The following is a 14,622-nucleotide window of genomic DNA, read 5'->3' as shown; positions in this document are numbered from 1 at the left end:
CCCCACCCCTCCCTCCACTCCTTTCCTAAATCTTCACCATCGTCGCTCTATCCCGAAGGAAAGACAGAATGAGAGCAAATACACCGGACAACCTTAACTGACTTTTTATGGTGCTAAAAAATAAACATGTTGTGAAAAACCTGAAACCTCCCTGGCTGGATTACCTTTATTCATTCAACAGAAACAAAAAAAATAGGCCTGTTATTAATTATAGGTGGTTTGTTATGAACTATAAGTACTTTTATTTATTATTATCAGTGACCATTAGACCCTCTTTAATGTCACTAGAACCTTTTCTTGAGTAGTTTACAAACAATATTAAATCCTCTTCACGTGACAGGGAAGTTTAGTCATCATCCATAGGCTTCATTGTAAGAATAAATGTCAATAATATTACATTTGATACCATAAATTGAGCTAAATTAAAGAATGTATAAAAGATACATACCTGACATACATTTGGCAGGTTTACATCAAGCTGTGTTGATCTGGGCCACATGCTTCCTTCAAGGGTCCTTGAAATCCCCTTCACCCATGCTCTGAGGTTGTATAATCATTTCATGGCTGTTTGTGTATTTAGATAGGACGACAAAGTTGTTACAACAAAACATGCGGAAATACACTTTAAACCCATGGCTGGCGTCTAATTTGAATCATTTTAAACAATTAAGGTTGAATATTTGATAATATTTGAAAAACGATAGCAATGCCAGTACAAATAAGGTGAATGCTATAAATTCCGACCGCACGTAAACGCAGCGGTTAGCTTCATAACATCTCGGTTATAACCTAATCGCCGGTGGAGGAGTTGTGCATCAAACTGAGAGGAAGGAACCATGGCTGCACTTTTCAAAGCAAGGAAAGGTGAGTACACGGAAAAGACAAAAGTCAGAACAATTAAAGATTATAATAAGAAACACTGCTTTAGCGTGTAGCCTCATATTAGCTAGATCCGTGCATTGAAAACACCATAGAGCAGCTGTTAGCTTAGCTTGCTAGGTAGCCGGTACATGCCCCGGGGAAGCTTGCCTATCTCATTATCTTATTTAACACTATAACTGATAACAAGGTAGGAAAAATGTTAACACGAGTCATCTTCAGCTTCAGTCAAGTGACATAAGAAACGCGATGAAGCTAAAATAGTAAACGTGTTCCTGACTGTTAGCTCCTCGGCTAAATAAAGTTAGCCGGCTAGCTGCGAGTTTCTAACAGTTACAAGCTAATTTCCGGTGAGGACAGTCAGGTTAGCTTGTTGTTAAATAGTTCACCTGTTCTTGTAAATTAGAGGGTTTTTTATTTGAACTCTCAGACTGACAGGAAGGTGACTGATGGTGACGTTGACCTTTCACCTAAATAACATGAAGCTAACCACTGAGTTGGTGCTGCCTTCAAGGACCGAAGAAAGTTGTTGCAAACCGCAGCAGCAGAATACAGATAACAGCATGGCAATATTACTTTAGCATTTAATTAACTTAAAAACTGTAAAGAAATTATACAATAAATGTTATTTAAATTATTTTAATATATAACCACCCCTTGAATACTGTTAATCATGGGGGTGTAAATGTGCAGATTTTGGGGTGGGGGGGCAGACAGAGGGAAGAATGGATTCCACTAAACTGTACAAAAAATCCTGCACTCGGTGAAGAAAGTGAAAGGAGGCTGGCCTCTACAACAGGATAATGATCCAAAGCAGACCTCAAAGTCTAAATTAAGAATAGAAAGACTGTTAGCTGCTACAGAAAGTATTTGCATTCTGTTACATCTGCCAGAAGGCTGTACTGACTTAGCAGGGTGCACAAACCTCTGCACATGCTGCAATTACAGTTTTCTATAATTTCAGTTCATGAAAAAATAAAGTAACAAAAGGAAAGGGAACAGAAGGAAAGTTGATTTTTTTTTTTTAAATGTCTGGTTGCAGCAGGAGTTATATTGTATGTATTTACTTATTTTCACTTCAAAAATCTACAAAATATGTAATGCTAAATAAACTTTTGCCACAGCTGTATTTGAATACAACAAATATAAGTTAAATTGAACCTGATTCATCTATTCAGGATTTATCTACTATAAATACTAATTTGTTGTCCCAGGCAGTGGAGGAAGAAGTATTTAGATTTTAGACTTTTATTAAAGTATCATCTGCAAAATATTCTGGAAGTATCACAAGTAGAAGTTCCCCTCCTTTTTAGTGTGTTATATATTATCCTTGTTTTTGTGTTAGACATCCTCTTTAAACTCTAAACATTGATTAAAACCCACTTCTAAATTTTTGAAACCTTTATTTTATTTATGAAAGCAAAAAAAGATGTCTTTTTGTCTAGTTAAAGAAAACCGACAACGACATTTACACTTGTCAAACTTGGATTTGAAGTCCAGAAACTGTTTCAAACACGGTGTCAGTTTGTGAAATCTTTTATTCAATTACTGGAAACAGGAAAAACGGGCGATTTCACTGCTTTGTTTTCACATACTCAATCAGACCAGTTCTAGATCAGAAATCACTACATTTAGACTTGTCAAGTCTTGACTAGATTAACGGGACGAGTAATTAGACTGTTTAAAACACAGTTTCTGTTTTTTGTGAAACTTTTATTTTATTTGTGAAATTGCAAAAAACATTATTTCACTGCCTCTTTCCCATCTGGACCATATTGGACCCAGTCTAGATGAAGAACCACCACACAGGCTTGTCAGAATAAAGGGAGGCACATATATCACTCCATGAAAATAACCAGAGTCTAGTTTCATGTCATGATAGTGGAAGTTTACTGTGTCAGTGAAGTCGCCCAGTTTTATGGCTTTCTGGGGCCACTCCTCTTCGCACTGTCCTGACGGCGAATCGAATGTGACTCCATCATAACAGATCAAATCCAACTGTGAACTTTGTGAATCATTACCCCCCCCCCATAACATCCTGTGTCACTTCTGGCTCGCCGTAGGCAGCGCCGCAGCTGCAGCTGGGTCTCATTGTTTGGTCTCATCATCAGACCAGTTAATCAAAGGATCATAGAAAAAGTGGATCTGATCACAGCAGACATGCAGCAAACACTGAGTCCTGTTCTACCAGAGGATCTCTCTCTCTCTGCAGTTTCCTGCTGCATGAAAAGGAGGGAATCAGTGACAGTATTTTTATTTTATAACCTAAAATGAATTAATAGAACATTTTCTTCCCTGTAATTAACTTCCTGAAGATAGTGTGTAAGTCTCTGGATAGAAAAATGAGGGAACACTGCAACAATTAGTCAGTTAATCCAAAGAAAACTTATGTCCAAATATTTTGATTATTACTTTGATAAATGACCATTTGTTATTTAACGTTTTAATGTTTTTATCTTGGTCTTAACAGAAGAAATAGAATATTTTTGTGGATTTGAAATGTTGGTTTTCACTGTCTTCTGATGTTTTATAGAACAAATGATTAAACAAACCGCAGGTTAATCAATAATGAACGTGATTGTTAGCTCCAGCCCTGAAACAACCTCGCCTCAGTTTGAGTCAGAAACCTGTTTGGTGGGTGTTTTTATGAGAAATGTCAGGTTTACACAAGTTGAAAAACGTTAAACAAAACCCGGTGACGGTTAAGTGAGTGGTTTGTTCATCCACTAAATTGCAGGGAGTTTTTACTGTATGTCGACAAAAGCGCTTGTCACTTCTGTCACTCGTCACGTAGCCCACGTTGAAATGAAGTCTGTCCTTAGAAAACGCCGCCCGAGTCCTGTCAGACAACAGAGAGTGAGCAGAACATCTCAGGCTCCTGGTTTTTCCCTCCACAACAAAAGCTTCATCCTCAGGTTTTAAAACCTCAGTGTTTTATTGAGTCTTTGTGTTTTCACTGAAGAGATGCTGCGGAGATGAAACATTCACGCCCCATTGTTGCTTCACACGCCAGTTCGCAAAGCGTGATTTCGGTGTGATTGTTCCCTCTGTTGGAGCTGAAATCATTCATTTTTCCAATTGATCGTTCAGATTAATGTCCATCCCAGTTTCCGAGGTGACAGAGTCCTTAAATGTCTCGCTTCGTCCAACAAACAGTGGCTTTTTTCTCACATTTTTTGTCTTGAAAAAATGAGTGAAATGATCATTTGTATGAAGGAGTATTACATCCACATGAAGGAAAAAAACTAATCTGGAATTACGGGAATAAAGTCGTAATTATGAGAATAAAGTCATAATATTTCAAGAAGAAAAAGTCACTATTAAAAGAATAGAGTTGTAATATTACAAAAATTAAAGATATAAAATTTAAAAGAAAAAAACATAATTATTATATTACCCATCTAAAACAACACGGAACATAAAATTCTGACTTTATTCTCATATTAGGACTTTGGTTTTGAAATATTATTATTTTATTCTCAAAATTCTGACTTTATTCTTGAAGTTCCAGATTTTTTTCTCTATCATCAGTGTGGCCCTGATACTATAATACTATAATACTATAATAAACTCCTGAGTGTTGAACTCTTGGTGTTCCTCTCTCCCTCAGCTCTCGGCTTGTGTCTCAGCGGCTGTCGAAGCTTCTCTCAGCTCGCCGAACTTCCAGAGACGCATCAGATCCTCAGACAGACCTGCAGGGACTTCGCCGACAGAGAACTGATCCCCATCGCTGCCGGGCTCGACAAGGAGCACTTGTACCCTGCCAAACAGGTACACACACACACACACACACACACACACACACACACACACACACAGACTTATGATTTGATCCCAATTTTATTGTTGCCATAAAAAGCAGCGTGGACGTGGTTCCGTGGTTAATGAGTACATGTGATGACGGTGTTCAGGAGTCTGTTACTTACAAACCTGTAAATCTAAATAAATAAAAGTTTAGATTGCATCCCACTTGTGTGAAATTTTGTCAGACCTTGACCTTTGACCTGTAGCCACCAAAATCTAATCAGTTCTTCCTTGATTCCAAGTTAATGTTTTAACCAAATTTGAAGAAACTCCCTCGAGCTATTGCTGAGATATCGTGTTCATGAGAATGAGACGAAGGGACGTCGACCTGAAAACAATATGGCTGCCGCCGGTGCAGAGGAATAATAATAATAATAATAATAAAAAGGGTACAGTCTCATTTTGTCAATGTCACATTTAAGAAATCAGGATGTCAGGTATTGATTGAGAAAATTGAAGAAATGAATCCTATATGTATGTGAAAAAGTTCATCGATCCGAAGCTCCAGTTCCAGCTCATAGTTTTTCTGTGCGGACACAACTTTAGTGTCGCATTTGGCCGCAGCAGGCAGATGTTTTCAGACAAACATCTGTAAACTGCCTCTGTCCAAACAGCAGACAGACTCGTTAATGTCCCTGTTTCCCGCTCTTCAGATTCAGGAGTTGGGGGCGATGGGGGTGTTGGCCATGGAGGTGCCAGAGGAGCTGGGCGGCGCCGGGATGGATTACCTGGCGTACAGTCTGGCTGTGGAGGAGATCAGCCGGGGCTGTGCCAGCACCGGAGTGGTGGTCTCTGTTAACAATGTGAGTCTGTGTGTATATAAACATGTGGTGTAGGGTTCTGTGAGTCCGGGTCCTGGTGTGTTAAAGGTCTCGTTCTGGTCTCAGTCTCTCTACATCGGACCCATATTGAAGTTTGGGACGGAGGAACAGAAGAAGCAGTGGATCACACCGTTCACCACCGGAGAGCAGGTGGGCTGCTTCGCCCTCAGTGAGCCAGGTGAGTGTGACACACCTTTAATTCCTGCACCTGAGGAACCTGACGTCTCCGTCTGGAATTAATAAACTAACAGACAGGAAATCTCTTTTAAATGATCCCAGGCTAGAAACCGCTGACCTCTCCTTCCAGATCCAAATGAACTGAATTAAGAAACATCACAGAATTATAATCACAGGAGTGAGGAGCTTTTCATCCCAAGAAGATGCTGAAAAACTCCTCCATGCTTTTATTTCTTAATTTACCATTTTATTTTACTTTTATTCCTTTTATATGTTTCATATCTTATTTTTATTGGACTCTTTATTAGTTTTTAATCACATTTTATTCCTACTTTTTATTAGTTTTATTTAACACCTCTTTACTGATCAGTTGTTGCTCTTCAGTATTTTCTTTTCTTTTCATTTGTGTCTAATGATTTTATCTTTGCACTGTCCACGTAGTTTTTGTGTTCGCACCTTTCTTGATAACTGACACATTGTGTTTCCACCTGGAATGAAATGTGCCGTGTGAATAAAGTTTAGCTTGATTGAAACGGCTGAGTGTAAATTGCAGGTAACGGCAGCGATGCAGGAGCGGCGTCCACGGTGGCTCGTCAGGAGGGAGACGAGTGGGTGCTGAACGGAACCAAAGCCTGGATCACCAACAGCTGGGACGCCTCCGCCACCGTCGTGTTCGCCACCACGGACAAGAAGCTCAAACACAAGGCACGGCGCGCCACATTTAGATATCCTGTAACGGTGAGAATCCTCCGTCGCCTTTTGTTGGATTTCCTCTGACCGCTCTTCGTCTCTGCAGGGCATCAGCGCCTTCCTGATCCCCATGCCTCAACCCGGCCTTTCTCTGGGGAAGAAGGAGGACAAGCTGGGCATCAGAGCGTCATCCACGGCGAACATCATCATGGAGGACTGCAGGATACCGCTGGCCAACATGCTGGGTCCTCGTGGTGCTGGATTCAAGATCGCCATGGTACTTTAAAGCGTTATATACCAGAAGCTGTGTTCACATGGAGCCTGTTGAGCCACTAATATTTCAGAATAAGAGCTGATCCATCGTCACAATAAGTCTGTGTGTGTGTCGCAGCAAACCCTGGACAGCGGCCGGATCGGGATCGCAGCTCAGGCGCTCGGCATCGCTCAGGCCTCTCTGGACTGCGCCGCAGACTACGCACACAAACGCACCGCGTTCGGAGCGCCCATCGGCAAACTGCAGGCCATACAGGTACCATGGCAACCAATCTGCTGCTTATTCTAAACTACGAGAAGATAAGATTTAAGTATGAAGGAACATCACAAAATTATGAAAATACTAAATAAACATACAAGAAAAAAGCACTACAACATAAAAATGATGAGAAACTTATAGATTGAAAATATATATAATAAAATTAACAGCAATAATAATCATAGCATCACTTCTGTTGCTCGTGAGAACTTTGTGAACATGGTGACAGGTTGTAAACGAGACACATAGAAACAGACAAAAAACAAACTAATTCAGAAGTGTTTCCAGGGGACACTATAAAAGTGATGCACCCGGCTGAGACGCACCTGTTGTTCAATAGTCTGGTCCATCACTTTTACGGTTTCCCCTGGAAACAGGTCCGTCGTCGTATTTGTGTGTTTGCTTGTGTTGAGCTCTCAGGGCCACCGTAGGAAACGGAGAAAGTGTAGCACAGTCAGAATGTCAACAACTGTACAGAAGGTCAAAGGTCAGGCAGCAGCTATGTTAAATGTAGGATCCAGCTACTATACCGAGGACTAAAAGTCACGATGTGTTCACATCTGCTGCTTCGATTTGTACCGTTGGTTTTTTAAAGTCCTACAGCGTTAGTGAAGTGTAACAGTGAAACTCTGGCGTTCGCCTCAAACCTGTAAGAAGACAGATTGTGTTGCTCAGAGCTGAAGGTGTCGTCTTCAAATACCAGAATCCAGAGCAGATATTTGCTCAATAATCACTAATCATTGACAGCATTCATCAACAGCTGTGATGAATGTTTCCCGTGTCTCAGGAGTGGACCTGTGGCTCCAGGACTAACTGAGCGTCTCTTACTCTTGTCTAGTTCAAACTGGCCGACATGGCTGTGGCGTTAGAGAGCGCCCGCCTGCTCACCTGGAAGGCCGCGCTTCTCCGAGACTCCAAGAAACCCTTCACCAAGGTACAGGGTCGACCTCTGACCTCCACAGGTTTTTACATTCGTACGGTAGAACCTGCAGCCCGTAACCCTCCGCTCTTCTTTTCTCCCCCCCCCCACAGGAAGCGGCCATGGCCAAACTCGCAGCATCTGAAGCCGCCACCTTCTGCTCACATCAGGTAAGACACCGACAAACGACAAGGGAGGGATGTAAAGATCCTGAACGAAACCCTCCGAGACGACGTTAATCTCACTCTTCTTTATTTTGCACTTGAACTCAGGCGATCCAGGTTCTGGGCGGGATGGGTTACGTGTCGGACATGCCGGCGGAGAGGCACTACCGCGACGCTCGCATCACGGAGATCTACGAGGGCACCAGTGAGATCCAGAGGCTGGTGATCGCCGGCCAGTTACTGAAGGAATATCAGGCGTAGACGCTCTCTGTGCCTTTTGCTGCAACATGGACGTAAAATCCCAGATCCGGAACCAGACAAGCATCACCTCATCCGTAAAGATAAAGAGGCCAGTGTGATCCAGCTCCACTCGTGAGCTGAGGCGCAACTTTTATACTTTTGTCGTTTTTATATCAGGGTTTCATCAGCGACGCCACAGAAGTCCAGAGGAGATTCAGACGCTCTTACGTGTCCGTTACCTCCGATGTCTCGTGTTCAAGGGAATTCAGGAATGAATGTTAAACACTGTAAAGATGAGACAAGTTCAGACTCGCCTTAAGAAGATGTCAGTGTCAGTTTTAAAGGGTCAGTTCAACTACATTAAATTCACTCCGGTCGCACAGACGGTTTATGTTTGATATGACAGCTCTGCTGGTCGCTCCGCTGCAGGTCACAGTGTGAGTCACTGTGAGTGTAGTTTGGATCCAGGATCAGGCCTCAGCTCCTCAGAACCTCGCGGACCGACGAGGACCTCTAGTGACCACAACAGAACCTGCAGGTACATTCAGATACAGACGCTTGAAAACATCCAACATCAACTTCTTTAAGTGTGTTACTTTATAATGTGTTTGATAATGAATAAGTTTAATAAATAATGATAAATAATTGATATATCTAATGTAGATGTTTGATATCTCATAATCAGAGTTTGATAAATCGACACGAGCCGAACACAGAACAGATTTCCACGTTTATAGTGTTATGTGTATAAAGTTTTTGTGATTTGGGTGAACTGACCCTTTAATTTCTTCAACCAGGTTCATTTAGTCTCTTTAACACCTTCAGTACCTTCAGAAAAACAGCTTTTAAATCAGTGTTGAGCTTCTCATGACGAGGTTTAACCACCAGAGGGCGACACGGTGCCTTCAGGGTCCTGAGTAGAGATCTGCTCTGTGATCAGTTACACACGTTTTCATTTTTCTAATTTAGTTTCTTGAGTGAAGCTCGAGCTGATACTTGAAGTGTGTGTGTGTGTGTGTGTGTGTGTGTGTGTGTGTGTGTGTGTGTGTGTGTGTGTGTGGCCTGAACCTTCGAGATGGTCGAGGTGAAATCTGTCGGAGGCCGTTGTAACGATGATCTCACAGACTTCCTGTGCCTCAGTGTCTTGTACATACTTGTAATTTATTGTGTGCAGATGATGATAATAATAATAAAAACACCATGACAATAATATAGATGCTGCTGAGAAACGAAGGATTTTATTTCAACATTAAAAACAAACAAGGAGGAACTCACTCTGCAGGTTCTTATCGCATCTTTTATATTTCACATTATCAAACTTCTTCTCACTTAATCAAGTTTCCTGAATTATTTTCTCACCAAACCTCCGAGTGTGTCGAGTCTGTTTTGCACATTTACTTATTATTATTATTATTATTATTATTATTATTATTATTTGAAACACTTATATTTACAGACTGGCTGTAAATCAGACTGTGACTTTATTCTGCTAAATCTACATGAAAAAGGAAAAAAGATCAAATGCATAATCTCCTAATTGGGACACTGAGGCCTGTTTTCACTCTCACCTCTATGACAGATGTTTTCCAGGTGAGGCTGAATCCAGATGTTTTTTTCCCCTCAAACATTTCTGTATTGAATCAGAAGCAGAAGAACAAGACAAACATATAGGCACAGAAATACAACATATAATAATAGATGAGCAATAATGAGTAAAATTAAATAACAATCACTAATAATAATATTAATAATAATAGTGATGATGATGATATTGATGATGATGATGATGATGACGGGTGCAGCCATGATGCTGGACGTCAGGTGACTCTCTCCAGGAGAAACCGACGAGCCACGTTTCCTTTGCTGTGAGTTTCTTTATGACGCAGTTTGATCCTGGTTCAGTTCTGGTTCAGTTCTGAACCTTCTCCATGGAAACAGTCGATGTTTTTATTCCTCCGCGCCGGCGACAGTCGGAGCCGCCATTTTGTTTTCAGGTTGTCCGTCCGTCCCGTTCTCGTGGAGACGATGTCTCAGCAACACCTTGATGGAACTTCTTCAGATTTGGCAAAAACATTCACCTGGACTCAAGGATGAACTGATTAGATTTTTGAGGCTAAAGGTCTGAGGTCAAAGGTCAGGGACACGGCGACCTCAGAAAACACGGTTCTGGCCTTGTGAACTTAATATCCCTGTAACAGCTTGTAGGAACTTCTTCAAAATTTGGCACAAACGTTCACTTGAACTCAAGGACGAACTGATTAGATTTTGGTGGCTAAAGGTCAAAGGTCAAGGTAACGGTGACCTCAGAAATCACACATGGTTTATATTTTATATGGCTCTGGATAAACAGGGATGTAACCTGGAACTAGTCCGAGTGGCGGAGGGATACGACCACGAGGAAGTGATTCTAGCGCTTACTGTGAATTTGAGATCACAGTGACTCACCACCTACTTAGTGTTTGCGTGCACTCTGCTGTTCCTGTGTGTGTGTGTGTGTGTGTGTGTGTGTGTGTGTTCTTTGTGTTTATCCACGTGAGGGAACTGATTGCTCCACTGGTCCAGATCTAGGCCAAGCTTCCTGAGGCTGGAGTTGCACCCCTGCTGATTGTGCTGATCCTGGTGATAGTCCGCTGGGTGCATTGTTCAAAGCCGCCCCCCGACGCTCCTGCGCAGGTCGTTTTGGGCTCCGTCGGGGGTGTGTGAGCCGGGGACTTGATTATTAACGTGTCTGGCTCTTGTTTGTTTCCTTCATTTCACACACAAACAAGGACACATGTATGATTTATTTATTCTGAGAGCTCGTCACGCGTGAACTTTGCCCTCGTTACTGACGTGAGTCTGATGAGAGCGTCACAGGATTTGGCTCGTTGTGATTCTCACAGCGACGTCGCACAGAAAGCCTCAATGGGCCCCATCACCCTTTAAATATGTCCACTGTCCCACCTGTACGGATACCTGAATCAACACCCACACACAGAACACATTTATAAAAGTCCATCTGAATATCTCATCCTCTTTTCTCTGCGAGGTTTTAAAACTTTATTTCTGTCGCTTGTTTTCGGTGATTTCATTAAATTAAAACAAAAGTGGAAAGACTCTTACTCTGAAAAGACAAGCTGATTAAACTGGAGTCATGGATTAATTAGGTGTCTGTTGTAATATATAAGCTGCTTTTAAATCACTTCTTGAAACAAACTTTTATTGTCGAGCTTTTCCATATTTTATTTGACTTTATTGATTACTTTTGCTTTTTTATTCATTCGTTTTATTGATTTTTACTTATTGGTGGCTCTGCCTTTGCTTTATTTGCATTATAATACTAAAACATTTTAATTTTAATTAAATTTAAAAAAAACTTGCCTTCTATGACTGCACTTTAGAAAAGGGCTGTATATTATTATTATTATTATTATTATTATTATTATTATAAAACCTTAGAAACTTAAAGGCACGATTCAAACATGTTGCTCCATTATTAAACCTGAAAACACAGGATCTGTCGTCCTCTCAAACTAAACTCACTCTTACTTATTTCATTGTTTTAGATGCAAGAAATAATCTGTCAAACTCTTTATTTATTCTGCAGGAATGTCAAATATCACATTTCAGGATTGCAGAAAGATCCCAGGCTGTTTGAGGAGCCGCTCCATGTCGGGCCCCTGTTCCTCTTCATACTGATCTCTTTAAAATCTTTATATATCATGTCATAGACAACAAAGACAAACAGTTACATGTTTTTTTTATTTGTTTTTTTAGAAAAAGTTTCTATGAAAAGACAATTTAAAAAAAAAAGACATGAAGTTCAAAACACTGTACATGATGCATTCAAATGCAAATTCCCTCCTTTGATCGCAACATGAGTGTGAGGGCTTCACTGTGGGAACCGACCTCATCAACACAATGAGTCCACAGGGAGGGGGGAGGGGGGGGGGGGGGGGGGAGGGGGGGGGGTCTATTTACAATGAAGCCCTGCAGCTTTTCAACTCAACCTGCACAATGACGTCATTACAACACCTGTGGCAGCAGGTTCCAGCCTCAATCAAACGTTTAACTTTCTTTAATGAATTGTTGTGTGTGTCTCCTCAGACTTGGACACGTGATGCGCTAAAAAACAGAAGAATAAACTTCTGCTGCCGGAAAAAAATGATTTACAAAATGACATTCAGTTCACGCTTAGTTCAACAGTTACAGCCACTGTGTGCTTTAAAGTCTCGTGCGCACCTCGCTGCACCAGGTGTCACCTGACAGGCTCAGCTTCCTGTGGCGCTTCATTTCAGCAGAAACTCTCCAGATGCTCCAGATGCTCCAGCTGCTCCGGTCCCCGGTGAAGACCCGGACTCAGTCTACACATAGTACTTCTTGTCCAGGTCCGAGCTGGCTGTGATGGTCTTGGTGGGAGCGTATTTGATGGGGGACACGCCCCTGACCACGGAGGCGAAGGAGCAGCACAGCAGCGTCCCGCCGAACAGCAGCAGCGCCGCGGCCGCCCAGCCGATGTAGATGGCCGCCCCGATCTCCCTCTTCTTGGACGGCGGCAGCTGCGGGTTGTGGAAGTCCACGATGATGTTGTTGGCCATCCAGCAGAGCGGGATCAGCACCGACAGCCCGCTGATGATGTAGATGACCCCCCCGGCGTACACCACTCTCGCCTTCACCGCCTCATCCTTGATGCAGTTGGTGCACTGCGCCCCGGCCACCGTCACCGTGAGGCCGACGACCCCCAGCACGGCGGAGATGATGGTGAGGGCGCGCGCAGTCTGCAGGTCCTGCGCGAGGGCCAGCACCGAGTCGTGGATTTTGCATTGCATCTGCCCGGTGCTCTGCACCACGCAGGACATCCACAGCCCGTCCCAGATGGTCTGAGCCACCACGATGTTGGAGTCGATGAAGGCGGTCACCTTCCACATCGGCAGCCCGCAGGCCACCATCACCAGCACGGAGCCGGTGACGCACAGCGCCATGCCGAGGAACTCCAGACACACAGCGAGCATGATGGTCCTGAAGAGAGGTGAAGTCAAAGGTGTGAAGGTCTGTGTCCTGTCTGTCTCTGTCTCCTGTCTGTCTCTGTCTGGGTCTGTCCCGCTCTGAGTCTGTTCATTTATGGGACCTCAGCACTGACGCTGCTGCTGCACCTCCACCAAAACAAACCCCACGAACTTTGAGCCAATCAGCAGTGAAAGCATCTCTGCCTCAGCCAATGAGAGCAGCAGCATCTCAAACACACACACACACACACACACACACACACACACACACACACACACACCCTTCCACTGAGTGTGAGAGCTGGCGCTCCAGATGTGCGGGGGTCTTCCTGTGATTCAGAGTCCGAGGGAGTGAAGAGGCAGGAACAGCAGCTGAAGGATTTCCAACTTATTATGTAGGTTAATTATGTAGAACACACACACACACACACACACACACACACACACACACACACACACACACACGTTGATGTAGAGACAGAATCATATGTTCTGTGGAACATACTCGCACATCCCGTCAGACCCACAGCAACGTGAAAACCACATTCTGGGTTGAAATCCGGATGTCTGTCCCCCAGCCCCCCCACCCCCCACCCAACAAAGACAAACGCTTCAATGAAGGGCACATACTATAAACATGATAGAATCTTTCATCAGGTATTTGAATAACATCTAGATTATTTAACTGTCGGTACAGTCCTCGTGTTTATTATTGTAACCATGACAACTGATGTCCAAAACGCCTGCCACCGCAGGGGGAAAAAACGACCTATATAGTCGTCCAGGTTGGAGGAGTTGTTGGTATATTTATTTTAATAATAATAATAATTATAAACTTTATTTGTATAACACGTTTCATAGAAGAAATGTTGCACTAAGTGCTTTACAACAAAGAAACTCCATGTACCAGATGCATCACATGAACAGTGTGAATATAAAAACAAGTTCAAAACATTCATGTAAAATGAGATGGAATAAAAAATAAATTTATAAGGAGTAAATAAGTATATGAAAGATTAAAATAAACAAACCTTCCCTTCAACTCTACAGAGAATTTTAGCATCTTTCAGCTCATTGTTTTGATTTTATGGCAAAGTCCCTGTTTGAGTTTGTTCTCCAGCAGCAGACAGATGTTTTCATGCAGACACAGTGCAGCGTTTAGCAGCTACAGAGAAGCTGGTGGAAACAGCTTCATCAGGTGACACATGAATCATCGTGTTGATGGATGTGAGAATAAGAAACGCTCTCAAGTAAAACCTCTTCACTACTCCACTTTACCAAAGAAAAGACGTCTGAGTCCGGCAGGTGAAATCAGGTGAAAGTTAACGAGCGTCTGGAGATTAGTCAACAATCCTTTGGCAAAGATCCAGAACAGTTTCCTAACAGTTGTTGGCCTGATGGACTCTTTCTC

The 14,622-nt window shown here is 42.6% G+C and overlaps 2 protein-coding genes across 2 annotated transcripts; one reads left to right on the top strand and one right to left on the bottom strand.

The window, feature by feature from the left end:
- The first annotated feature begins 734 nt into the window (after positions 1–734).
- On the top strand, positions 735–9,436 carry acads (acyl-CoA dehydrogenase short chain). The gene is made up of 10 exons (XM_023419406.2): positions 735–864; positions 4,490–4,650; positions 5,337–5,486; positions 5,571–5,682; positions 6,235–6,386; positions 6,478–6,648; positions 6,763–6,900; positions 7,742–7,837; positions 7,936–7,992; positions 8,095–9,436. Exons 1-10 carry the CDS (start codon positions 837–839, stop codon positions 8,245–8,247), a joined length of 1,218 nt encoding a protein of 405 aa, XP_023275174.1. The 5' UTR covers positions 735–836; the 3' UTR covers positions 8,248–9,436.
- A 2,512-nt stretch (positions 9,437–11,948) lies between these two features.
- On the bottom strand, positions 11,949–13,320 carry cldn5b (claudin 5b). Its single transcript, XM_023419407.2, has one exon. The coding sequence runs from the start codon at positions 13,215–13,217 to the stop codon at positions 12,570–12,572; it is 648 nt and encodes a 215-aa protein (XP_023275175.1). The 5' UTR covers positions 13,218–13,320; the 3' UTR covers positions 11,949–12,569.
- Between the last annotated feature and the right edge of the window lie 1,302 nt (positions 13,321–14,622).

Source organism: Seriola lalandi, unplaced genomic scaffold (assembly GCF_002814215.2).
Source record: "Seriola lalandi dorsalis isolate HSWRI2012SDOR001 ecotype SW California unplaced genomic scaffold, Sedor1 jcf7180002054602, whole genome shotgun sequence".
NCBI lineage: Eukaryota > Metazoa > Chordata > Actinopteri > Carangiformes > Carangidae > Seriola > Seriola lalandi.
Note: the sequence above shows the minus strand (reverse complement) of the source record. Positions and strands in the feature narration are given on the sequence as shown.